Consider the following 25,089-nt stretch of genomic DNA (forward strand, 5'->3'; position numbering starts at 1 on the left):
AGGTATCCCAAGACTTGGTGTCTTCGCATGGGGCGGAGCTCCAGGAAACATCGGGGGTAATTTGCCTTTACACATACCGGGCAACTCTCCTATTGCACTGCCGACGCTCTCGATACCACACCCCCCCCTCCATATACTTTTATTGTAGGTAGATAATGAGGGAGGGAGGGAGGGCACAGCCTGCAATGTTTGCTGAGGTAGTTTGGAGATTGGGAGAGGCGAGGCTTGGGGAGGAGAGGAGAGGAGGGGAGAAGTATCGGGACAAAGTAATAGGACATCGACGATAGAGGAGGATGTATGGTTGGGGTTGTATCAAAGGATCCATGAAAGTCTCTTGCTTGATGCACGAGATGAAATCCTTGAGATAGAAGGATGAAATCGATTCCTTCCTGATTATCGATCGTGCCCTCTCATGCAGGCACCGCCAGGAAATCGTGCAGAAACGCCATGTCGTACATTTTCAAGAGTCAGGGGAGAGACCGGCCCACCGTGACTGAGTTCACTTCACGACGTTCGCAGACAGCAGGTGAAGTAATATGATCCTCCTGAAGTTCGAGTGACCTCTCCTCTCCTCCCTTCCCCTTCCTCCTCCAGCTTCGATATGGGCAACTCAAATGACCACAAAACAGCCCATTTACCAGCAAGGCGTCTACTGCGAATCTGCCTTGCGCAGAACTGTGAGCAGGTCCAAGAGCAGAGCGTCCATGATGGAGGAGCAGGCAGTGCTCACGAGACCACCCACTCAAGACGATCTCTTCAGCGCTTCTCAGAGCAAATCTTTCAAGGTCGGCTCTTCCCGTCCCAATAGCCAACTGTCGTGGACGAGGCCTGCGTCTAGCATGTCTTGGCACTCAGCTCCTGACCTCCTTCCTCTCCAACGAGACTCTCGTCCCACCAGCGCGCTGAGCATCAGCCGTCAAAGATACGAGACGCGTCCCGCCGGTGCTGCTTCGCAGTGGGGGAGGGGCGGGAGGACTGAACTCTGCTCGCAGGGCTGAGCCGGTCAAGAGTTGGGCACGAGCTCGGGTTCAACATGGCATCGAGACAGGCGCTGGTGGAGGAGGGCGGGGAGGGGCAACAGGCGCTACTTGGCCCCCAGCCGATGACATTGAGATTCGTTCCAACACGTCCCACGTACCTTCTCAACCTGGTAAGTTCGATCTTTGTGGAGGACGACTTGCAGGCAGAGTAATCCCTTGCGCTTGCATCAGCAAAAGTACTCCATGGTCACTGGATGCACCAAGGTGAGTCGCCCTGAGTCGGAGAGCAGCGCGCTGACATCACGAGCAGCACGTCCCAGGCAGAAGATTCGTCGACTTCATGTCGAGGAATGATAGCGGCCTGATGGCCCGGAGGCAGATGTTGGAGGACGTGGGAGCCCCGCAGACTCACTTTGCCAACACGACCAAGTGCATCTATCCGGCTTCTATCCCCTTCAAGATGCAGGTTGCGCTCGCTCGCTCCCCTGACCCTCTGTTGTGGTCTCAACGGCTGCTGCAGGTTCGGTACAAGGGAGGAGGAACCGCTTATAACGAGTTCAACCTGATGCCCTCTTGATGAGGCGGAGAGGAAAGGGGGAGGAGGAGAAGGTCCTGACTTAGATGAAAACAATAAATTTCAAGAAGAACGGTCGATGCCCTGACTTTCTATGTACACGGTGATGGCAGTTAAAATTGATTCCACTCGTGACGAGGATCCCTGGTGGACCTCGGTCAGGATTATGAATAAGCAAAGGGATTACGCACGTCAAGTCGCTCCCGTCTGGAATGTCAGACGGAATCTGCCTGAGGTTGCCAAGCTCCTGGAAGCAAGTCGCATGAGTGGAGAAAGGGTCGAGGTAGGAAGTTAGATGGATGGGAGGAGGGGGGGGGGAGGGGGGAAGGATGTGCGAGGAGGAAAAGATGCAAGGACGGCAGAAGGACGGAGTGATTTGCATGACGAGGTACCTCATAGTAATAGCCCCTGCGAGGACCCTCAAACTCCAACTTCTCCTCGCTCTTGTTCTCTGCCTTGCCCTTCCCTTGTGAACTTGAAGTCTGGTTTCCCGACGAGGAAGGGTCACTTTTGGACTTTCCTGACACGGGGATCGATGCGACGTAGAGCGACGGAGGATTGTTCTTCGAGGAGGACGTTGGATCCCACCGCTCCTTCATTGCGAGGGTGTCCAAAGAAAGCAGCGCCTGCAAGTGTCTCAGACCACCATCAGCCTCACTAACCGTCCTGACCTCTTGGATGTGAATCTCGTTGGGAGCCAAGGCCCTTGCCCTGTCCATCAGGAAGTACGCGAGGGTGAAATTCCTTCCCGTGAGCGCCTCCGCCAGCGCGTTGTAGCACAGAGCCCCAGGGTGATCGGGCTGCAGCTTGAGAGCTTGCCGGAACAACCTGCGAAGGAGGGTGTGAAGGGGACACATTGCCATGTCATCTTCACCGCTTCGCTGTCGGCATGTCCTGCTTGCTGTCCATCATGTATGACCCGATGTTCAAGACTGCAGTAATTACAATCAAGTCAACCCCTTGTTGTTGTTGTTGTTGTTGTTGTTGTTGTTGTTGTTGTTGTTGTTGTTGTTGTTGTTGTTGTTGTTGTTGTTGTTGTTGTTGTTGTTGTTGTTGTTGTTGTTGTTGTTGTTGTTGTTGTTGTTGTTGTTGTTGTTGTTGTTGTTGTTGTTGTTGTGAAGGAGGAGGAGGAGGAGGAGGAGGAGGAGGAGGAGGAGGAAGGGAAGAAGAGGAAGTGGACCTGTGTCAGGATCTGTAGGAGCGAGCTCGTAGGCCTTCATCAGGCAATCCTGCTGGGCTGTCAGCTCAGAGATTACTGCATGAGAGTTCTCTTTCCTCTGCTGAGCACGTGTAGTTCAGATCGCTGCTGTCCATCTCCGCGTACAAGGTAGCAAGGCTGTTGAGCACGTCGACGTTGTTGGGGTCTAGCTGGAGAGCCGACTCGTAGAACTGTTGAGAGTTGGTCAGCTGGGCGCTAGCAGAGATTCTGGGGTTTGCCTCCTTCGCCTGTATTTTGTGGTTTGACATGTTGGTGAGATGGTTGTGGTAGAGCTCGCCGAGACGAAGCAGCGTCTGGACATGCGAGGGGTTGGTCTCCAGCGCCTTGCAGGTGAAAGGATTAGGTGAGCCTGCATAGCCCAGCTGGAGCTCACCTGATAAAGCAGCGACTGAACCTCGCCAACGTCTTCTTTTCCCTTGAAAATTAACTTTGACAGCTGCAAGCAAGCAGTCAGCGGTGAGTGGACGTAGGAAAGTGTCGTCACCATGCAGATTGCGTCACAGTTTGTCTCTTCGAGGGTGAGGGCCGTCCGGTAAAGAAACTCAGCCTTCACTTCCTCGCCAAAAACATTCTTCGCAAAAAAGAAACGATCACAAGACAGGTATTGCTCCCTCCCCCACTCAATCAACCTCTAGCAACATGCCATAATTCAGAAGGTTTGCTGTGTTGGAGGGCTGCAGCAAGGTAGCAGTCTCGTACAACTTTGCGGCTCGCTTGATATCATCTGTGATCTTCTTGCCCATACGCTTGTCCACGTGATCCAAATAGAGCATCGATGCATAGTTTCCGAGCGTGGGGAAGAAAGAAGGATTTAGCCTGCGGCAAGGATCAGAATCTCTCCATCCGCATCTCCAACCCCCAACGTCAATGAAAGCTCGTAGTGATGCGCAGCTTTCGTTCTGTTCCCAAGTTGCTGGTGCAAGTAAGCCATTCCATAATGCGCCCGGTGATTTTTGGGATCAGCCTGCCAGGGATCAGCGGCAACATCAGCTACTTTCTCGCTCTCTTCGACTTACCTGGAGAGCAGAATGGTACAGCCCGTAAGCAGCTTTGAAGTCCTTGAAGTCATTGAGGCACAAGTTTCCATACCTAGTCACAATGAAGGAAAGAAACCATACAGAGTTTACGTTTTACCTCACCAACGTCATGCAGTGTGATGGATTTTGATCGAGTACGGCTTCAAAGATTTCCTTGGGGAATTTTCATTGGTTCCAGCGGATAAATCCCTCCCTCTCTCCTCCCTTTCTCCCTTCCCCCTCCTCTCCATCCCTCTCTTCCTCCACATCTTCCACCATCCACTACCTGTGATTCCGCAGGTTTTCTTCGGAACTCATTCATAAGTTCGCCGTACTCACTACACGGAAATACTTGTAAGCGTACGAAAACTCAACGACAATCGAACTACCTTAGCGCTTCAACGTCGTTCGGGATCAACCTGAGCGCGTCTTCAAAGAGATCGATCGCATGCCTCATCATGTGTCGTTCTTCCTTCTCGAAACGAGCATACTGAAAAGGGAGGGCATCAGCACTGTCCTTGAAGGTCGATCTTTCCTCTCTCACTTTCATGATCATGGCAAAGTCGTTTGGATTGATATTGAGAACGCCCTCATACATTCTTGCCACCTCCGCCTCCTGATTCTCGTCTCAGTCCTGGCCATGCAGCATGAAAGTCGACCTGCTCTTTGACCAGCGTTGTCCTTCTCGTTCCATCCTCGTCGGTGCTCCTGCAGAGCAACACAAGGGAGGACAGTGTGAGGGAGCGAAATGAAGGCAAACTGTTCGTGAGAACCATGGGCCATCAGGGGATGCCCCGATTTGGAACAACGGACCAAGCTCCTTCTCCAATTCTGTTCACGCGAATGGCTTCAGGACCCTGAGAAATTGACAGCAGGAGACCAGACCTTCTCTACGCTCTTCGTCTGCAGCGAGTTGCTCTTTTGGTTGATCGTCTATCGTCATATTCTTGATATTCTGACCAAATCTGAGTTACATACTACCAGCACAGAGAAGATTCAAATTTCTACCTGCAATCTTTTCCGAGCTCTCTTTTCAAGGAGCTGTATCATTTCTGGGCTTAGGTTCTGTGCAAATTTCAGAATATTTGTATCGATAAGAAGTAATCAATGAACATGCGATATTTGCTCTTTTGCTTGATCTATCTCGTTCTGTGACATTGACTTGATCTTGTCCATGTTTGCACGATGAATGTCCCACATTTCCTTCTCGATTTGTTGTTGTTCTCGAGATGCTGTTTTTTCCAATTCCTTTCCTTCGATGTATGCTTCTGCAAGCATGCGATTTGTTTTATCGCTCGCTTTGGAGCCTTGTGCTTGCTGTTCATTCATAGTTGCATTCTTCGCTTGGGAGTCATCCTCGTTCATGAAATCTGTCAGACTTACCCCATATCTGCATAAGTTTCAGTCGTCAGAGCCAGAGATACTATGATGTCACTTGTCTAGCAGCATTTCATCCAGCTGGTCCATCTTGTGTACGAAGATCGAAGCAATCTGTTCCGCACTCTCCACCTTTGAAGCATTGAAGACCAAGTAATACTTCCTCAAGTTCTCTACGAGCTCTTTCACTTGCAGTCTGCTAGATCCGGTCTTGCTTGGTATGGTAGAGACTGCTGCAGAACTGAAGCTCGTCTGGTTTGTACCATTCACCTCAAAACGTTGTGGAAGATGGAAATTTTCCACTTTCTCAGTGAAACTTTCTTGCGAGCGGAGCTCTGGTGGATTTTTCTCTGGGTCTGTTTCTCCGGGCATTGCATAATTTGCTCTCATCACTTCTACAAAGTCTTTGAGTTGCTCGTTTTCCTCTTGCAAGATTGAGTCCGGGAATTCTTCACGTTGGACTCTGAAAGTCATCTCCCGTTTGAGCCCATGCTGGGTACAAGCATCAGTCTAACACTCAGAGCAGAAGTCATCATTTCACCTTCTTCAAAAACTCGTCAAACTTCGACTCATCCAGAAATCTGCTGGGACTTTTGGCTTCTTCGTTTGCATTTTGAGCTTCAGGCGGGTGCCGTTCACAAAACTTCGATTCTGAGGAAAGGTGCTGTCTCATCTCGTCTGTTGAAAGTTTTGACGCATCTATCCTAATTGCATCTTCTCTTTCATGCGTATGACCAGCGCATTCTTGTTGACCATCACCGTGTGTGGTTTCACATGGAGATGGTTGCAGGTTCTCAAACTCTTGATTGTTCGTATGAAATGATGTGTTATCAACAAGCTCTTCATCCTTTGAGTGCGCCTTATGATCTCCCGCAGGCAGATGTTCTTCTTTCACTCCTCCTCTAGACTCTCTCGTGTGTGAGATCTCGTCCGAATCCTTGTTATAAGCGAAGTCGAACTCGTCTTCTGGATCAATATCGGGCGGTTTTATGTCAGCGAAGGGATTTTCGAGCTTCGGACAAAAAATCTGCTGCCTCTTCTGGTGCGCTCTCTCTGGCACTGCGGATGCATTGAAGAATTCTTCTGGACTTACCAGGTTGCCTTCCAGAGTCTGGCAGTCCATGTCCGAGTCCTGTCAACACATCGAACATGTCAGAACAGCAACGACTCTCACGGGTGGCGTTCAACTCCTACCGTGATGTCAAGGTGCAAAGTTTGCACACGCAGAGGAGCTCTCTCCTCTGTCTCCTCCTCGACACCACGGTAGAAGGGCTGGGGATACGCAACATCCTCCTCGAAGCCAGGGTAGGAAGCCTTATGGTTACAACTAAACTCCGACACTCCTCCCATCCCTTCATCTCCTCCGCCACGAAGCTTGAGGATTCTCGCGACATTCATCAAGCTCTTTGCAGCATGCTGGCGCTGCATATCCGGAGGAGGCGCCGGCATGCTCGACTTGCAAGCCGCAAGCCCCAGCAGCAGCACTGCCATGAGCCGCATCCCTGCACCCGGCGGCCTAGCTTGCACTCACACACAGGTTTTGCACTTACAAGTGCTGTGACCGCAGCCCCGCTCAACTCTCTCGAACTCAAGTTAAAAAAACATTCAAACTGTCCGCGGCTTGAAACTCCGAGATCCGATCATCAGTACGGCCCGAGCCGGCGGCCACCGTAACGGTACTATGATGCGGAGACTCTCCGAGTACTACAGTAGTACTAGTCTCCGAGGCTCAGTCTAGTAAGCCTCGGATTATTCCGAGTGTCGGAGCCTGCGGCCGCTGATGATCTGCCATGATCGGATGATCATCTGAGTCGGGCGGCCACGGTTGGCATCGGCGCACTAGCCGCGCAGTACGGGCCGGGCTGCCCTGAGGCGGCGGCGGCGGGCCGCGCCCGGGCCGGCCGCCCGGTGCCAGGCTGAAGTCGCCCGGGGCCGGGTGCCGCGCGGCGAGGCGACTCGGCGAGCCCGGGGGTGCAGCCTAGCCTAGCCCTCTCAGTGGTAGGCTAGTACGAGTCCGAGCGACCGTCCGATCGGCCCTGATCATCGGAAGCTGATGTCTGGATCTGCGGCTAGGATTTCAAGTCACATCCTGGCCTCCGCCGTCCGATCGGAGCCTGATCCGACGAGCCGCAGGCGGGCTCCGGGCCTGCCAGGCCCCGGCGGTGAGCCTGCTGAGTCACGCCGCACGCCGGGGGCGCGCGTTCCGCTCTCTGAGGCGGGGTGCCAGTTTTCACTCTAGAAGCAAACTGACACGTTGCGTGTGTATCGGCGAGATCCATGCCAAGCAGCGAGAGGTCGCGCAAGAGAAGGAAGGTGGAGGGCTCAAACCCCGGGGGAGACGAGCGTAGAGAACAAGAGCTAGGTGCTGACAAGATAGACCAAAAGAGGAAAACAAGGAGTCTCTGCGAGCACAGGCGGGTCCGATCACGATGCAAGGCGTGCGCGGGGGGGAGCATATGCGAGCACGGGCGGCAGCGATCATCATGCAAGGCGTGCGGGGGGGGGAGCATATGCGAGCACGGGCGGCGGCGATCGCAATGCAAGGCGTGCGGAGGCAGCAGCATATGCGAGCACGGGCGGCAGCGATCGCAATGCAAGGCGTGTGGGGGGGGGAGCATATGCGAGCACGGGCGGGTCCGATCACGATTCAAGGCGTGGGGAGCGTAAAGACATCGTACTCTGGCGGCGGCGATCGCTATGCAAGGCGTGCGGGGGGGGGAGCATATGCGAGCACGGGCGGCGGCGATCACGATGCAAGGCGTGCGGAGGCAGCAGCATATGCGAGCACGGGCGGCAGCGATCGCAATGCAAGGCGTGTGGGGGGGGGGAGCATATGCGAGCACGGGCGGGAGCGATCACGATGCAAGGCGTGCGGAGGCAGCAGCATATGCGAGCACGGGCGGCAGCGATCGCAATGCAAGGCGTGCGGAGGCAGCAGCATATGCGAGCACGGGCGGGTCCGATCATCATGCAAGGCGTGCGGGGGGGGGAGCATATGCGAGCACAGGCGGCAGCGATCACGATGCAAGGCGTGCGGGGGGGGGAGCATATGCGAGCACGGGCGGCAGCGATCGCAATGCAAGGTATGTGGGAGTAGAGGCAAAAGTTAGGAAGGAAAGATCGGATCATGGCCTCTGCTGAAGGCGTCAATGTTCAAGCATCATTTCGTTGTCATGGTGCATCAGTAGGCTCAGTGCAGAGACGCTGATGAAATATTGCCAAGCTCGATCATAGTTGACTGGATTCACTGAAACTGTCCTGCTGAGTGAGTCGGGGGCCGGCAGTGGTGTCATGAATCAGTTCAGACCTGCCAGGTATCATGACTCTGATCAGTTGGGCCTGGCTCTGGCATGGCGGGGCGGCGGCCTTGCCATGCTGCTGCTCAACGTTGGCAGTAGATGGACTCAGAGCCGCGCTCGGCAGGACTGCCGCACTGAATGCCGTTGGGACGGAGAGTCGGTCACGGCTGGGTCGCCGGCTGTGCGGCAGCCTCAACCGTCGGCCCGGCGGTAACTTCAGTTTTGTTGCTGTCTTTCCAGTAACTTATTTATTGAACTTCGGAAGTCTTGGAATGGAGTGCTTGGAATGAGTCTCTGCAAACTCCGAGTCTATTTCTGATTCAGAAGCACCTATGCGGGTTCTGCCGCGGTCGCACGTACTCGCGGCACTGGCCCATGAGTTGGTACGACACACGGTCAGCTTAACTTTGAGTAAAGTAGTCAGCCGGTCCCGGCTGCCGCCGGCCTGGGCGCCTCACCGTCACTGCACCCGACCGTCCGTACGGTGACTGACTCGCCGGGAACTCCGGAACCGGGCGTCACTAGCGGCCTCCGCCTGAGTCCGCCTCACTGCCAGGCTGCAGTGCGGCTGAAGTTTCATCCGATGAAACGGAAATGTAACGGCACCCTCTAAATGTGGCGGTCGGGCGAAGCCTTATGTCGGGGCAGAAGGCCAGATGCGGGAGGCCTAGAGCCTCGCTGAGTGGCTCGGACGAGCCTCTCCCTTCTCCCCTCCTCCTGGGCTGCTACCTCCTCACCCGAGAATGACGTGTCCCACCCATGGCAACAGCAAGTAGTGTCAGGCCTGACCGCGTCTGAGGGGTGTACAGCCAGGATTCGCAGCTGCAAGGATGAACCCTACGGAGTTGCTCGGGTCCATGGCGCTCGTCCGTCCTGACCCATACGATGAAGCGACTGCATTGCGTTTTGGAGATTTTATATTGTTATCATGCAGCTTCATCGAGGACAACGCTGGGTTCCTGTGCGAGCAAGGGTGCGTGCGAAAGCGCTGGGATACGCATCTAAAGCTTTCCTCTCGTGAGTTGGTGTTTGAAGTTTGCACCGCAAGGGAAGAACGGTTCTTGGTAGAGTGGGAATCCCTGAACAAGAACCGAGCACGAGTTGAGGACTTCTCAAGGTTAGAGCATGTCAAGATGCAGAATCAGATGGAAAAGAAGGCCAACGACTCGCAAGCCGAGCACATGACAGGGAAGCCTGTGCATTACGGAGATGTGATACAGCTACGCCAGTTGAAGTCGCAAGCGTTTCTAGGAGTAGATATAAGTCAGGCCCCACGAGATGAGCCCACGGCTAAGAAGATTGTTCTCCATGACAGGCCAGGAAAGCCAGTAGGTTTCAAGATCCTACCTCGTTTCAGATACCTGGTGGAGGGTCATACAGTATGCTATGGAGACCAAATCACTTTGGAAAGCATGTCCTTTCCCCGGGAGTTCCTGCATGCATCAAACAACTCGTGCTACCCGTCTGAAATCGGAATGATACACGAGGTGACCCTCAGTATACGCCAGGAGGCTGCATGGAAAGTAGAGCCATTCCTTTCCTTCTCGTTGCAGTCCAAGGCTTTGGTGAAAGTCGGAGATGTTGTTCGGCTGTATCATCCATTCCATCAAGCATACATCGCAGCAACGGGAATGGATAACACAGTCTACCTACAGTCAGGTCAAACCTCGCTCTCTTCAACTATGTGGGTTGTGGCAGACAAGAATCCCCTCATCGGAGGTCTAGTGAAGCTGCACCATAGCTACAGTCTGATGCATCTCGTGACGAAACGTTATCTCTGCGTGACTGCTGAGAAGCTGCAACCAGCTCTGAGAATCAACACTGTCCACGAAAGCTATGACGATGGCCAGGAGGACAGCTCTCGAAGCCTGTTTTCTGCTGTGAAGTTGAGTGCCAATCACTCTCACGGTGTGTTCTTCAGCTTCGAGCCCTACGATGACGATCACCAGAACTTGCATCTGCAGTGGTCAGGCAGGATCAGGCTGATGCACACAAACACAAGAGACTATCTTCACTGTATGAACTCACATCAACTGAGCGACCCGTTGCGTCCGTTAGAAGATGCAGATTCTTCGCAGATCGCTAGACTGAATGTGATAGAGGAGGATCATCAGATCTCTTACGAGGAGAGATTAGCGGAAGACTTGTCCAAGTTGCCCGAACGAGTGGTTGTCTCGTCTCCCGCCTTGTTCCGAGAGGACAGCTTCGATGTGGAGCAGGTCCCTGAAGAGCAGATAAGGTCTGTCGATGTGGTTCTTGGTATCCTGCCAACCCTGGAGAGCTACTTGATGCAGATGAACAAATTCGAGAGCATCGAGTTCTCTGAAGATGTAGTGCTGGAGATTCTTGACCGGCTGTCGGATTTGAGGTTGTACATCTATGACATCCAAGTGAGGGACAGGACGAAGATAGCCGTGCTGAATGACAAAGAGTTGCTGCAGATGAACCCGCTGGAGTATTGTCAAAACTTCATGCATGACCTGGGAGTTCCCCAGCTGCTCTTTGCGATCATACGGCAGACTTGCAAGATTTGGTTGAAGCAGGTACCGACGACTGCTGAGCCCGCAAACAACCTGAAGAGTGACAAGACACAAAAGAAAGTCAATCAAACGAAGAGTTCTGGGCTGTACAAACTGATCAGCCCCACAAACTTGTTGAACCTACCAAGGAACAGAAGCGCCAAATTGGTTCTTCAAATGTGCTACTCAGTCCTCTGGCACATTGTGCACAAACACAAGAAGAACTCTATAGAGGTCGCGAGCTTTTTGAATGAGATGCAGGACCACCTCATCCTGGACATCGGAGCTGAACGAGTTCTGCTGGAGGTGCTCGAAGGCAACGAGAAGCTCCTTCTGTCCTTGGCTGGCGACGCTACCCGGGATGATCACATCCGATTTCACCTCCGGGCCCTGGCGACTGAGGGAAAGGATCCGATGCACGTGCGATTTCTGTCTGCCTTCACCGCTGTAGCAGACAGAGGCATCTCCCGCCACCAAGACATCGTCCTGGAGAGCATCCTTGACGAAGTCGATGACATCCTCCTCCGGGTGCGGGTGGAGTGCCAGGCCGTGCAGCTCTTCGATGCTCGACACGCGATCTCTGAGAACCCTTCGACATGGAGGGACCTCGGGGATCTCGTGGCCGACATGTCACGTGCGGGGAAGCGAGGTCATCAGAGTCGAAGGATGCTGGAGTACTGGATTGAAACCTTCGCGCTGCTAGCCAACCTTTGCAAGCCCGACTCCCTGGGAAGGAGGCAGTTCATCATCGGGAGGGTGAAGAAGTTTGTGCCTTTGGAGGTCTGCATATCCTGTCTGCAGGACGACAGGCTGTCTGAACACCTTCGGAGGCACGTGTGCGAGTTCATCAGGTTCTGTTACGTGGAGGGCGATGAGTTCAACAGCATCACCAGGCTAACCGGAATCTCAATCTGGAAGGATCTTGACTCATACCAAAACTTTCACTTCTTGAACAGAGTCACTGAGGAGAAGCAGGCAGGCAGTCAACAGCCAGACTCTGCAAGGAATCCCGACCCTCCCAAGGACCTGTATGACCTGAGAACCATCGTCAGGGAGTACTTTGCTCAGTCATCTTGCCAGATGTACCCGGGGGAGCGGCCGTTCGCCAACGAGCTGAAGCTCTCGATGCTGAAGCTCTGCAAGCAGTTGCTGGTATTTGGGTTTGTGTGCGAGGAAGACCTCAAGTCAGTGATCAAGGAGACCATGGACCTGCTGGACTTTTCTTCTCTTCGCTTCAATCGGACTGAGAACAACTTTCACTTCGACAAGGACCGTGCAAGGAGCTCGTCGCTGACCAAGTCCGACAAGAAGGTGGAGGCGGACAAGAATGCGCTGCTGCTGTCTGATCAAACCATTTCGGCCGCACTCAAGCACCTCCGCCCCATCTGCAAGTTCGTCACTCCCCTCGAGATCCCCCGCATCTGTTCCGCCTTCCAAGTGCGCGTGTTCGAACCAGGGACCACGTTGGTGGAAGTGAATGACGCGGCAGGAGCCATGTACGTCATCCAGACAGGTTCAGTGTTCGTGATCGAGACCCGAGAGGGAGTGGAGATTGTCGTGGAGACTCTGTTGCCTGGCCAGCAGTTTGGCAGAGAGTCTCTCATAGGAGAGATCAAGACTTGGCCCTGGAAGGTCCGCTGCTCTCAGAGGGTGATCGCTCTGATCCTGACTGCCAACGACTTCACGGAGTTCGTCGAGTACTGTGATAAGTCCGGCAGACTGCAGCTCACCGACGAGCTTCAGATCATCCTGGAGACGAAGAGGGAGGCTTGCTCGCTGCTAGACGCGATCTACGACCTCAGCCTGTCGGTTCGAACCACCAAGATGCTGCAGGAATATCGGTTTGACTTGAACGTGTCAAAGAAAGAGTACGTGCTGGGTATGCTGGCAGACAACTCGGGGCAACTGCTGCACAGGTTCCCATCCAAGGTCCTAGCTAACCAGAAGACGGTGCCTGACGTGATCAGCATCTCCTTCCCTTACCTCCCTCAGCTTTCTGTGCGCCTGAAGCCGCTGTTCAGAATCTACAGCGATGCGCTGCGAATTGACAGGATAGTCGTCCTTTCATCGTTCGTGCAGTATGTTCTGGCCACCGTTGTGATCATCTTGCTCTCTGTTCGGATCCAGGAAGTCAGAGCTGCAGGCTGGGCACTGGGAAGCTCTGCTCGTTACTCCAGTCACCCAGGGCTGTCTAACGGGTATGCCGCGCTTGTCGTCAACCTGATCCTTACCGTCATTTGGGCTCTCTCCCTCATAGTGAATTGCTTTGCAGTCTACACCTTCCACAGGGTGGCGATCTTGAACTCGCCGTCTGAAAGGCATCTCAACCTCTTGAAGGCGGGACTTGTCGTTCAGTGCTGCTACTTGGTCTATTTCTTTCTCAACACCCTTGTTTGCTTCTCGTTTGCGCTTGCCGACAGCAATGCAAATGACAGCGTTTACGGCATCTGGACCCAGCTGCTGTGGTGTTGCCTTCTCACCCCCCTCCTGTGCTTGAACCTCTACTTCCTCAGCTCCTTGCGGTCATTCATGGAGTTTCCCAGTCTGTTCAGCGAGCAGGGGTCGTCGGAGGAGACGAGCCTGCGCAAGAAACCAGGAGCTCCAAGGAGGGAGTTCATCAAGATCATAGAGTTCATGAACCTCGACGAGGACGGGTGGCTGTCGAGTTGCCTTGCTGACCTCATCATCTTCCCCTATGAGCCCCTGGTGGTCGACGCCTTCAGCCTGCTCGTTAGGACCCACCAAAACCAGTTCTTCCTCCACAAGTCCCTGTCCAACACTCTGATCCTTATTGAGGACGACAGCGACGTGCTGAATCGCTTCGCCGATCGGCTCACCCTGAACTTCCTGCGGGTGGCTAACGACATTCAGTCCTTCACTGTGGAGCGCATGCACTACATCTCGAGTAAGGCGAGCAAGGACAACGACCTGCGCATCAGGGCCATCTCGTCTGTCGAGCCGAAGCTGAACAAGCTGCTTGAGATGATCGGCGATGACAAGCCGGTGGTCCAGAGGAGGCTGTTCCAAAGGAAGAGCGTCCACAAAGTTCTGCTGAGGCTCCTCCGATGTCTCCCAGCTGACTTCCAGGAGACCACGGGCCCTCTCTGCTTCCAGTGCCTGGCGGCCCTCTGCAATGACAGCCTCCCGATCCAGCACGAGCTCAGTCAGCACCTGAGCATCTTCAGGACGTTCCAGGACTCCATCCCGCGAAGTGTCGTCATGCTGCTCTCCGCCATCTACTCCGACAACGTGGACCTGTGCTACAACGTAGAAGAGAGCCTGATCTCGCACGTGACCGACTTGATGCAGGATGAGGTGGACGTCTGCTACCTCAACTTCCTGCAGGTGCTCATCCACCCCAAGCAGCAGATCCTGCGGAGGAATCAGAACCTCGTGACCAAGTACCTCGAGCTGAACAGCATCCAGCTCCCTCTCTTCCAGGGAGCCGCGGGCAGGAGCACAAGAGCTACGATGCTGGATGATCCCAACACCTCCCAGGGAGTCCTGCGCTGCTACCTCGCGTCCATCCGCCTCCTTACTATGTGCATGAAGGAGTCCAACTTCGAGAACAAGGCCCGGTTCCGGCGGGCCGGCAGCCCCCTGGCCATGTCACTGGACGACATCGTGGAGGATCTGAGGGATGAGAAGCTGCCGGCCAAGATCAAGGAAGCTCTCCTCGCCTTCCTCACAGAGGCCTACGTCAGGGTCGACATGGTCAATGCCCACCTGCGCCTCCAGCTGGAGCTGTGCGACATCTTCGAGCACTTTGCGCGCTCTATCGAGCTCTTGCCCTGCAGCCCGCAAGGGCACAAGACCCAGCTCCTGTCCAGCAGCGAGAGGTCCCTCCTCATCGTCGGGTACCTGGACTCGGCCCAGGCTCTCTTCAGCTCTCTCCCACCTGCCGACCTGATGCAGAGAGACAACATCCGGGTGAAGGTCGGTGGGCACCTGCTGGAGGTTCTGCTGGACTTGCTGGACAGTGACAGGAGGGTACTGCAAGCACACGAGGAGCTGAGAATCCTTGACCTGGTCTCGTTGCTGACCTCCAACCTGCGCTCCTCCTTTTCTCGCTTCAAGTTCCTCCACCCCAAGTTCCAAGACGTGTTTGGCTTCTCTTCGTTGAAGATCAGCCTGAAGGACTCCAGCAGCTCGCACGCCGCTGGTTCGGCCTCGGAGCAGGAGGAGGACAAGCTGTTCGAGGAGAGCTGTGTGGCTGAGAGGAGAAAGGAGATCGAGAGGAGCCTTGAGGAGCAAGAGGAGAGGCGGCAGGGTCAGAAGCTGGACATTCCCAGCGGCGTCGTCGTGTTTGCCAACGAGTTCTTGAGATCGATGGAGTCGTGCGAGCATGATGAGGGGCAGCGGCTGAAGAATGCGTTCCTGGAGGGCAGCGCGAGAGGAGACGGGGGGGAGGGTAGCATCAGCTTCCAGCACATGCAGAGCTTGATCAGCATGCTGTCAAACTCGTCGAAGCTCTCCCACCAGCTGACGGAGAGGGCTCTCAAGATCGTCAAGGACCTTGTTATGATCCAGCAGAAGCAGAGCAGGGCTAACTGCACGGCGGAGGGGGAGGAGAAGAGGAGGTGGCTGAAGCACGGGATCGCGAAGATGGTGATTGAGATCATGTCGACGTCGCACAAGCAGGACAAGGTCGTGCTCGAGTGCCTCAACATCTCAAACTTCATGCTCGACAACGGGAAGGCGCCTTGCCAGGGGGCCTTCATGGAGCTGCTCAGGAGGGACGAGAAGAACTCGCTCTTTCAGAACCTGCGCGACCGCCTGGTGCGGGCTGAGAGGTCCCTCCCGATGCTCCAGAGCTCGTTCAACAAGTACTGCTCCGAGCTCTCGGCGCAGAGCAGCAACAAGGGGTTCGATTTGACGCTGGGAGGGATAGAAGAGATCATGAAGGAGGACAGGGCGAACGACGTCTTCTACGGCAGCCAGGTCCTCCTCATCCTCCGCTTCCTGCAGCTCCTGTGCGAGGGGCACAACAAGGACATGCAGGAGTACGTCCGGTTCCAGGGCAAGAAGTCGATCGATCTCGTCTCCTCCTGCGCTGAGTTCCTTGCCGCCTGCTCAAGGCACATGCACCCCTGCTCCATCGCCTTCGCCCTCCAGGGCGTTGACACGCTCATCGAGTTCGTCCAGAACCCTTGCTACAAGAACCAGCGGGCGCTGGTGGACACTCAGCTCCCGCACGTCCTCAACCAGTTCCTCCAGCTTATTCCCACCTGCAGCGTCCAGCTGGTGGACATCAGCAGGTACGAGGCGGACGTGGACGCGCTGAAGAACAAGTCGGTGACTCTCCTCCTCTCCCTCCTCGAGCGCGTCGACGACCCCTTCATCCCCGCCAGGATCCTCAAGGCCCTGGAGATCGACAAGCTCATCATGCAGATGAACTCGCTGCAGGAGCAGTACCTTGCGGGGGACAACGCCAAGTTCCGCCACTACGAGGAGGGGAAGGTGGCTGTGGAGGAGATCAGTCAGCACGGGGCCTTCCAGGTCGCCTGCTCGCTGTTCATGCTGGTGGTGATGCTGCAGTACTTTGACAAGGAGGACGAGCACGACCTGGCCTCGAAGCTCAATGAGGAAGTCATCCAAGACTTCGTCCGCCTGCAGGCCAACTGCGGCTTCATCGAGATCTCCCGCGACGGGAAGCTGGAGAGGGTCTTCTTCCAGATCCCCGCCATCTGCCGTCACCTCAGCAGGGAAGCGAAGAACGACGTCCTGCGGGACCTGAACAGAGGCAACCACCAGGACCGCATGCTCGGGCTGGTGGAGAGCTCCCTCCTCCGGTACGACGAGATGGTGTACATGTACGAGCTGCACAAATCTGTCGTCTACGAGGCCTTCCACCGAGTCAGCAAGCACCTCGACGTCTCGTTCTTCCTCAACGCTCTCCTCCTCAACTTCCTCATCCTCTTCGGATTCAGGTACAAGGACACCCAGTACGTCACCCTTGAGAACATGAGCAACATCGTCCTGCCCGCCTCCTTCGTCAGCCCGATCCTGACCTTCGCTGCCTTTCAGTTGGTCCTGTGCCTGCTCAGGCTGAGCAGGTACATGATCGAATCAGGTTTCTTCCGAGTCAAAAAGATCTTCCTCTCTCGCCCGGACTACTACCAAGTCTACACGGAGCTCTACGGTGGCCCGAAGTACTTCTATCTCTTCGGCACAATCCTCCTCACCGACAAGTTCCTCCTCCTCCTCCTCTTCTACTTGGTCATGAACCTGTTGGCCCTCTACCTCGGTTCCCAGGACCCCCGCTTTCTCTTCTTTCTCATCTCCCACCTTATCGACATGTTCCACCTCAGCCGCGCCCTTGGCAACGTCGTCAGGGCAGTGTCTAGCAGGGCCAACACCCTCCTGCAGACCGCGGCCCTCGCCTTTGTCATGATGTTCATCTACAGCGCCATCGGCTTCGTCCTCTTCCCAGAGTACTTCGCGTTCGAGGCGGCGGAGGTGCGCAACGGAGACGAGATGAGCTACAACGTCAACTCGGCTCGCTGCGACTCAGTGTGGAAGTGCTTCCTGGTCGTGGTTGACATGGGGCTGCGCAAGGGAGACGTCGGAGGAGCGCTGGAGGACATCCAGTGGCGGAGCGTGATGCCGGGGACCACTGTGGAGCCCTGCTCCTCCCCTCCTGGTCTAGAGTACATGGGATGCCTCGGGATAGGTGGGATCGACGTGGGCCCGTACATCATCCTCCGCATCGCGTACACGACGACGTTCTTCATCTTGGTCAACACCATCCTCCTCAACATCATCTTCGGCATCATCATCGATACGTTCGGGGAGCTGCGCAAGCAGAACCAGGACATGGAGGAGGACCTGAACCTCCGCTGCTTTATCTGCGGGCTGGAGAGGTACAGGTTCGAGATCAACTCGAGGGACGGGCTGGGGTTCGAGCAGCACGTGAAGAAGGACCACAACATCTGGGACTTCCTCTACTTCATCGTCTACCTCTCGCAGAAGAGCATCGACGAGCACACAGGCTTCGAGTCCTATGTCTTCAAGAAGCTCAACGACTTGGACGAGGCAGGAGGAGTGGTCAGGAAGCACATCCCCGACGTCTCCTGGATCCCTTGCAAGGAGGCCATGGTGCTCAAGGGCCGAGGGGGGGAGGAGGACGAGCAGTCGCTCGCTGCCAGGCTGGTGAAGCTGGGAAAGGAGATCAAAAGTCTTGCAAGCAGCACGCAGGCACACCTGCAGGCGCTGCTGTTCACGGCCGAGAGCGGTGCTCAGTTTGAGGAGGAGGAGGAGGAGGAGGAGGAGGAGGATTATGATGAGGATGATGATCATGGTGGATATGATGATGAGTATGGAGAAGGGAAGGAGGAGGAGGAGGAGGAGGAGGAGGAGGAGGAGGAGAGTGAGAGGCGGGACCTTCATGACAGCAGGGCGTCTTCTCCGCTATCGGACATCGTCAGGGAGGATGGAGAACAAGACAGCGAAGAAGGTGCGAGAAGAGACAGTGGGGATTTTCTCATTCCCGGGGTATTCTAGAGCCTCAAGTTAACGAAGAGAGTTCGGAAGTTGTTGGGTGGATGAGGAGGAGGGAGAGATTATGAGGGTAAGGAGGAAGGAGGGAGGGAGGAAGCACATCGTTTGAAAGCGCGTAATGATGGCGATTGGAGGTTGAAACATCTCGATTATATCGTACTATCCCCTTCCTTCACCTTGTCTTGATCCTCCCTCCCTCCAGATTTTTTCTCCTCCATCTCACCCACCGCGACTGCCCGGGTCTCCTTCGATCCCTCTCGCCTCAATCATCGCCCGCTGATCCCTGCTTGCCCATCCCTTCTCCCAGGATCTGCATCGTCTTCCTTACCAGCTGCCGCTGCCGCAAATTCTCCAAGTCAGGATCTGATCTGCTTGTGAGCATGCTGGCTGTACTGGAACTCTCCTCCCTCTCCCCAAGCCTGTCCACCAGGGCCTTGATCGTCTTCCCCGAGCTGTACAGCGTCGTTGCCCGCCCTCCCTCTCTGCTCCCCTCCATCCCCGCCCTTGAGCCGCCATGGTTGGAGCGCCTTGCGACTTCCTGCAGACTCTGGGCGTCAGAGGGGAAGAGAACAAGAGGACTTTGTACCGAGGTCCCTTGCGAGAAAGTGGAGCCTGCGGTCAGCCTCTTGTCTGTGTTTCCGAAGACGTACCGGGGGGCTCCGTACCTGGGGGGAGTCTTGGTACTGTCCTGGAGGACCGAGCTCCTCAGCCAGGAGGCGTCAAGCCTCCGAGGAGAGTCGCTGCTGCCGTTGATGGGGAGGACGGGGGCCGAGCTCAAGAACTCCTCTTCGCTTTCCTTCTCCAAGTTCTCCATGGACGGCGCGGTCCCAAGGGGCGACCGGGCCTGTGACAGGTCAGTAGACGACTCGTAGGACGAGCTCTTGTGTGTAGGGACGAAGTGCCTTCGCCGCTCAAGGAAGCAGCGGCTGTCGTCTTCCACCTGCGTCTCATCGATCAGGTAGCTCTCCCTTGTCTTCTCCGCAAGGAGGGGGCTAGGAGCTGAGAAGATGTCGGCGGAGATGCTGCTGCACGTGAAGGTTTTCTCGTTCAGATCCCCTTCCAGGTGGTGCAGCAGGACGATCTCGTCCCTCTGCAGCATCTCCAGCCTCTTGGCTGATCCCTCCCATGCTGCCTTCATCTCCGGGTTCCAGTCAGCCGCCCACCTCCTGTAGTTGCTCTTCATGAAGTCTTTCACGCTGGTGATCCTCTCCCTGGCAACCCGTGGAGTGCTCGCCATGCTGCTGCCAGACGAGCTGCTGGAGTTTTCTTCCTGAAGGGACGACACGCGCGGAGCCTCATCGCCCACTCTCGGATCAGGCGACAGCACATCGCAGCTAAGAAGCTTGTGCTCTATGATCAGCTTGTACTCCTCGTTCTCCTTGAGCTCGATGTCGTCTGGTTTCTTCTTGTCGACTGCGTCCACCTTCCATCCCTGCGATTCGCTAGCCGTGGGCAGCTTGCTCGTGCCGAGTCTTGTGGGAGCCTCATCGTGTTTGCTGCGCCAGAAGGGTGAGACGGTCTTGGAGGACACTTCGAGGGGTAGGCACAACATGGGCTGAAGGCGAAGTTTCCTTGGGGTGAGAGAAACATACTGGCAGGGGAGCTGGTCGTCTACCGGCGGAGTCGCAAAGCTCTGTCGGCTGGAGCTCAACCCTTGGGCGGTCGGGCCGATGAACGACTCGTTGGCACTGATGACAGCTTGTTTGATGAAGCTTGTGGATGGCCTCTCAACCTTCTCTTTCCGATTGCCCTCGTACTTTTCCTGTTTCCTGTTCGACTTTAGCTCGATCTCCTTCTTGACAAGCTCCTCATACTCGTCGAACTCTGAGATGGTTTCGCCTAGCCTCTGGTTCCAACTCTTCATCTGCTGACTTCCCAGCCCAGACAGTGAGATGTCTTTGAGTTCCGAGTCGTAAACTAGCTTCCTGTTCGAACTCCTCTCAGTCAAGCTCGAGCGAGCCAGCACAGAATCTTCAGGAGCAGACTGATGCGCAAGCCTTGCGCTGAATGAAGACGTCTTCGACTCGTTCAAGCTCGGGCTCTTGCCAGCTTGCCAGAGCGATGGAACTTTCACAACCATAACTTTTGTGCTGCCTACGTCGGGGACAGAGCAGCGAACTATTAAAACTTGTGATCGACACGCGCAAGTTTGCTGTTCAAGATCCAGTAAACGGTCATACTACCTCATTGAAGGAATGCTTCTTCGCGTTCAACCATTGTCTTGTTTCCCTCTCTTCTTCTCCTCGCTCGTCTCTTCTGTCTTGCTTTCCTGTCCCTCCCTTCACTGGTACCGCTTCATCGGAATTTGAATGCGGTCAAAAATTCTTGCCGCTACCAGTTTGTAACGGTCAATAACGGTAATTTCTCGTAACGTCTGTAACGGTGATTCCTTGGACCCTGCAGCCATGCACAAGCATCCGCTACCCTCGCCGCCGCACCCCCAACCCTTTCTCCTCCCCCTCTCACTTCCCCTTCCTGCTTCCATGCCCTTCCTCCCCCCCCCCCGTCCCCGTCCCTTCCTTCCCCACACACTCCTCCCCCTCCCCTCCCCTCGCCCTCCTATCCCCTCCCCCCCCCCCCCCTTCTCCTTCCTGCTTCCATGCCCTTCCTGCCGTTTTTCCATGCCCTTCCATGCCCTTCCATTAATTTCCGCTCCGTTCCGCTCCGTTCCGCTCCGTTCCACTCCCTTCCTTCTCCCTCCTTACCCCTTTCTCCATCCACCCCTCAACCTCTCCCCTTGTTACAGCTATGTTATGTTCTATTTTATTCTGACGAACATTCCTTTCCTAACTGATCTGATTGGGAGCAGGTAGCTTTCTTGTCCGATGTCTTCAAACGAGAACAAGCGGAAGGTGGAGAGTCCCACCGAAGAAGACGAGGCCAGTGCAGCTAAGAAGCCAAAAGCAAGTGGTGAGCTGTTCTGAATATCTCAGCTTGTTGTGATGAAGGTTTTTCAGAAGAAGAAGGGGAAAAACCGGATTCCACTCAAGAGAAAGATGTCAATGAACAGAAATCTGATGAAACCAAATCAGATCAGAATGGGCATACCAGTATCGAGACCGACTCAAAGCAAGAAGAGGCCAAGGGCGAGATTACCCCCGCGCAGGAGAAGCCAGTTGAGTCCTCATCGAAACTTCCGGAAGTTTTGGACTCGAAGCCGGCTACCAAGGCAAAGCTAGAATGGTTGTTCTCTACTGGCAAATGCAGGCGGGATGAGCTAGACTCTAAGATTGTTGCATCCTTGTGCGATTTCTCCGATTCCGTGGGCGTGCAGATCATCGAACATTTTTGTGATGCCGACATGTCCACCATGCGGAGCAAGTCAGCGTTTCTTGCTGGAGTCATCAAGAGGTTCAGAACTGAAGGTGCGGCAGTCAGAGTCATGCATCCGATGGGCATGAACGTCCCTGCTGTACCTCCCCCTGCCTACACGGGCATGGTCTTCCAGCCTTCTCCCATGATCCCGCCAGCAGGATTGATTCCCTCTGTCCAGCAGAAGCTGGATGCCTTGTTTGCCAGTGGAAAATGTGCCCGCAGTGACATCGATTCTCGGTGCATGGAGCAGGTACGCAGTGAGCTACTCACAAATTTCTGTTGATTTCTTTCTTGACAGTTGAGGGCACTGCCCGAACAATACGCCCTGGAAGTTGTGCAGAAATTCAATGAAGCAGACCTGTCGAGTATTCACAGTCGATCTGGTTTCTTCATGGGCATCATCAAGCGCTTCAGGGAGCAGGTCAGTTCTCTATGCTTATTGGTTTTGTCGCTGACTGGGGTTGTGTCAGGTTCAAGCATCGGATCCTAGTCTCACATCTCAGACCTTTCTCAGTCTGCCTTATTCTGTCCAAGCTAAGGTTGAAACAATGTTCCAATCGAACTTGGTATACAGAACGGACTTGGACGCAAAATGCTTCATGGAACTTTTGGCACTTCCCGAAGCGGTATGAATTCCTTGACATGACGTTGGGTGTAACGGTCTGCTGCAGTCCGCACTTGAAGTCATCGAGAAGTTTTGTGAAGCCAATCTTCGGGACATCAGAAACAAGACTGCTTTCTTCCTTGGCATCGTCAAACGTGTGAAGCAGTCAAACCCCTCGTTCTCGTACGGCATGGGAATGGCTCAAGGAAACATGGGCATGAGCGGTGGTCAACCCCAGGGGTATGGTGGAATGGCCGGAGGCTTTCAGAGCGGGATGATGGGGATGGGGATGGTGGGGTATCCGCAGATGCAGTCGAACTTTGGAATGCCTAACATGCAATATGGAGGGCAAGGTTCTGTTTATGATCCGAGTCAGGAGCAATCTCAATATCCGTATGGTGGACAGACTGGATATCCCTGACCTCCTCATTCAAGCTTGCAACGCTCTCGATATTCGGTTTCGGGGAATTAAGCAGCTTGTTTTGACCCTTTGCAGATTTCTTGGTTTCTCTGTAGCGTCGCCTGGAAAGGATGGTCATGCCTCGCCAATCGAGTATGCTTCTTGTATTTGCTCGCGGCATGCAGTCTCCACTCCTTGGTGATCCAGCCTGGCTTGCGCTTGCAGCTTGTGTTGACGCGTTGCCTGCCTCCTCTGCGTGCATCCTACCGCTTGCATGCAGCGCGACTGACAGATCTCATGCCCGCCAATCTTTTCGATTTGCTTGCCAGCTCTGAGAGGAGAGAGTGCTTGTCGCGCATGCTTGCTGCTCCTGCTGGCTCTGCTCGGCCCCATTGCGTGTGGATGCGATGATGGTTTGTGCGCTGCTCATGTTGCAAGCGGTCCTGGAGAAGGTTGACTGGAGCATGGCTCTTCATTGCGAGTGATTTCAATGATTCCTGAGTACTTAATATACACGTTTAATCTCAAACTTCTGTTATCAGTGTATGTTCCCATACGCACAACTTCAGTGAGTTGCCATGCCCTCCCCTTTCAAATCGTTCTGGGTACAGGCTGTACCATGTGGGGCATCAACACATGCTTCCAAGGCAGTGATCAACCTCACTTGGCAGCCACCTGCTTGTCATCACTTTCATTACTGCACTCCTTGGCTTTCTTGCGCGAGCACGTCTCATGACCAGGTTTTGGCAGTCGCCTCTTGGACTTGGTGGAGATTGACTTGATGCTCCTCGAGCTCCTGGCTTTCGGCCAACAGCTGCTTGAATCGTCGAGCAGCTTCACGATATAACGGAGATCCTCCGAGACAAAGCGATCTGTAACCGTCGCAAGGTAAGAAACAATCATCTTGGGCTGAGGATGCTGCGGCAGAATGCTCTGCAATCGGAAGGGCAACGTGACGAGGGGGGTAACGTGCCGATGCCCGTCACCCTGATCTTCAACGTACTTGCGCACGAATATTCCTGCCTTGGGGTTGAAGTGAAGGTAATGCTCTCGATCTCCAACCGTCGGGCTCTTGTCAGTATGATTCGCCTTGATATGAACATTCCATGGGCGGTCGGAAGCCAGCAAATTCATCCCCTCCTCCACCGTCCGCAGGTTCTCCAGCGCACAACTGTGCTCAGTCAATTTGTCTGCAAAGGTTGAGATTCTCTTGAGACAGGGCTCGATGACATTCCAGAGCTCGAGCTCAACTTTGAGTAGCTCCCGTCTCCGGTCGTGTGCATGCACTTTGTAGACGATCATGTCCAGACATCGAAGCAGAGCCCCTTGACGCCTCCAGCAATCATCCGGCAGGTCCCGCCCCTGCCCCTCCCAAACGATCGTATCGAACAGCTCGTGCTCTTGTCGCGGCTTCAACAGGAAGACCTTCTCACAATCTACTATCACCTCCTTGCACTTCTCAAGCATACAGTGGATCACGTCAGGGTACAGGTCCGAGAAGTGAATCAGCGCAGGAACGATGCTCGAACGCGGTGGCAACGTGAGGCAACGCTTATCCCGCCTCTTGAAAACGAACCTCTCGCAGGCCCGCATGTTGAAGAACTTCAAGGGCGCAGCCTCTGCCGGACTGTTGTCCAGATGACGAGCATCAATGTGCGCCTTCACCATTTCTGTCTTTGTCCGAGATGGAGCTCTGCAACCAACACACGTGTCAGAAAATGAATCGTCCGATCTCTCCGCACCCCTGACACACTCACAATCGAATCTGAAAAATACACTACACCTCAAACGACATGACATAACTGAGAGTGCATTTCAAACACTTAGCTCTTCTCGATTGTTTCCCGCCTTCACATCCTATCAGGCTGACTAGCAAACAAGGACTAGCAAGTGCATGTGTAAACTGCTTCAAATTCAAGGTGGCCCTAACTAAGCTCTATCCACTTTCCTCACAGCAGATTAGGTATTATGAAAGGTTACAACAGTCATTGCATGATGGGCGTACAGCACCAGAATGAAGATCTTCTTCATGTCGTAGATGGACAGAAAATCAAGATCGCCTTGCTGTTATTCTACCTGACCTCGTACATTTTCACTGCCTCTCCAAAGTCCTTTCGAATCTCGACACCATTACGTTGAGTACATCGTTGCTCCATGTGCGGCCTTCTTGATTCCAAAAAGATCAACAACCCATTCTGCTATTCACTCGTTTGTGACGAAAGAGAATAAGTCCACCTTCCTCCTCATGGCCAACAGGGTGAACGGCGACTGCGTTTGCCCAGCACA

General features: G+C 54.6%; 8 protein-coding genes across 8 annotated transcripts; 4 read left to right on the forward strand and 4 right to left on the reverse strand.

Annotated features, from left to right (window-relative positions):
• Positions 1 to 614: 614 nt before the first annotated feature.
• Positions 615 to 1,557, forward strand: GUITHDRAFT_108093 (hypothetical protein; the record flags this gene model as incomplete). Its single annotated transcript, XM_005832980.1, has 5 exons — positions 615 to 942; positions 993 to 1,150; positions 1,212 to 1,244; positions 1,291 to 1,446; positions 1,501 to 1,557. 5 exons carry the CDS (start codon positions 615 to 617, stop codon positions 1,555 to 1,557), a joined length of 732 nt encoding a protein of 243 aa, XP_005833037.1.
• A 110-nt stretch (positions 1,558 to 1,667) lies between these two features.
• On the reverse strand, positions 1,668 to 4,839 carry GUITHDRAFT_108094 (hypothetical protein; the record flags this gene model as incomplete). The annotated part of the gene is made up of 17 exons (XM_005832981.1): positions 1,668 to 1,698; positions 1,746 to 1,801; positions 1,947 to 2,180; positions 2,226 to 2,382; positions 2,429 to 2,486; positions 2,811 to 3,096; positions 3,147 to 3,209; positions 3,258 to 3,344; positions 3,403 to 3,589; positions 3,637 to 3,737; positions 3,790 to 3,862; positions 4,179 to 4,279; positions 4,334 to 4,405; positions 4,449 to 4,497; positions 4,563 to 4,620; positions 4,675 to 4,744; positions 4,798 to 4,839. 17 exons carry the CDS (start codon positions 4,837 to 4,839, stop codon positions 1,668 to 1,670), a joined length of 1,725 nt encoding a protein of 574 aa, XP_005833038.1.
• Positions 4,840 to 4,893: 54 nt separating this feature from the next.
• Positions 4,894 to 6,666, reverse strand: GUITHDRAFT_108095 (hypothetical protein; the record flags this gene model as incomplete). The annotated part of the gene is made up of 4 exons (XM_005832982.1): positions 4,894 to 5,179; positions 5,225 to 5,658; positions 5,708 to 6,298; positions 6,361 to 6,666. The coding sequence occupies 4 exons, from the start codon at positions 6,664 to 6,666 to the stop codon at positions 4,894 to 4,896; spliced, it is 1,617 nt and encodes a 538-aa protein (XP_005833039.1).
• A 777-nt stretch (positions 6,667 to 7,443) lies between these two features.
• Positions 7,444 to 8,276, forward strand: GUITHDRAFT_157796 (hypothetical protein; the record flags this gene model as incomplete). The annotated part of the gene is made up of 3 exons (XM_005832983.1): positions 7,444 to 7,460; positions 7,563 to 7,800; positions 8,007 to 8,276. The coding sequence occupies 3 exons, from the start codon at positions 7,444 to 7,446 to the stop codon at positions 8,274 to 8,276; spliced, it is 525 nt and encodes a 174-aa protein (XP_005833040.1).
• Positions 8,277 to 9,295: 1,019 nt separating this feature from the next.
• GUITHDRAFT_108096 (hypothetical protein) lies at positions 9,296 to 18,500 on the forward strand (the record flags this gene model as incomplete). Its single annotated transcript, XM_005832984.1, has 2 exons — positions 9,296 to 18,353; positions 18,412 to 18,500. The coding sequence occupies 2 exons, from the start codon at positions 9,296 to 9,298 to the stop codon at positions 18,498 to 18,500; spliced, it is 9,147 nt and encodes a 3,048-aa protein (XP_005833041.1).
• A 246-nt stretch (positions 18,501 to 18,746) lies between these two features.
• On the reverse strand, positions 18,747 to 20,564 carry GUITHDRAFT_108097 (hypothetical protein; the record flags this gene model as incomplete). The annotated part of the gene is made up of 1 exon (XM_005832985.1): positions 18,747 to 20,564. The coding sequence occupies one exon, from the start codon at positions 20,562 to 20,564 to the stop codon at positions 18,747 to 18,749; it is 1,818 nt and encodes a 605-aa protein (XP_005833042.1).
• A 727-nt stretch (positions 20,565 to 21,291) lies between these two features.
• On the forward strand, positions 21,292 to 23,329 carry GUITHDRAFT_163095 (hypothetical protein). The gene is made up of 5 exons (XM_005832986.1): positions 21,292 to 21,394; positions 21,442 to 22,049; positions 22,098 to 22,220; positions 22,270 to 22,425; positions 22,471 to 23,329. Exons 1-5 carry the CDS (start codon positions 21,310 to 21,312, stop codon positions 22,822 to 22,824), a joined length of 1,326 nt encoding a protein of 441 aa, XP_005833043.1. The 5' UTR covers positions 21,292 to 21,309; the 3' UTR covers positions 22,825 to 23,329.
• A 134-nt stretch (positions 23,330 to 23,463) lies between these two features.
• On the reverse strand, positions 23,464 to 24,471 carry GUITHDRAFT_108099 (hypothetical protein; the record flags this gene model as incomplete). Its single annotated transcript, XM_005832987.1, has 1 exon — positions 23,464 to 24,471. One exon carries the CDS (start codon positions 24,469 to 24,471, stop codon positions 23,464 to 23,466), a length of 1,008 nt encoding a protein of 335 aa, XP_005833044.1.
• Positions 24,472 to 25,089: the final 618 nt, after the last annotated feature.

Source organism: Guillardia theta (assembly GCF_000315625.1).
Source record: "Guillardia theta CCMP2712 unplaced genomic scaffold GUITHscaffold_32, whole genome shotgun sequence".
Taxonomy (NCBI): Eukaryota; class Cryptophyceae; order Pyrenomonadales; family Geminigeraceae; genus Guillardia; species Guillardia theta.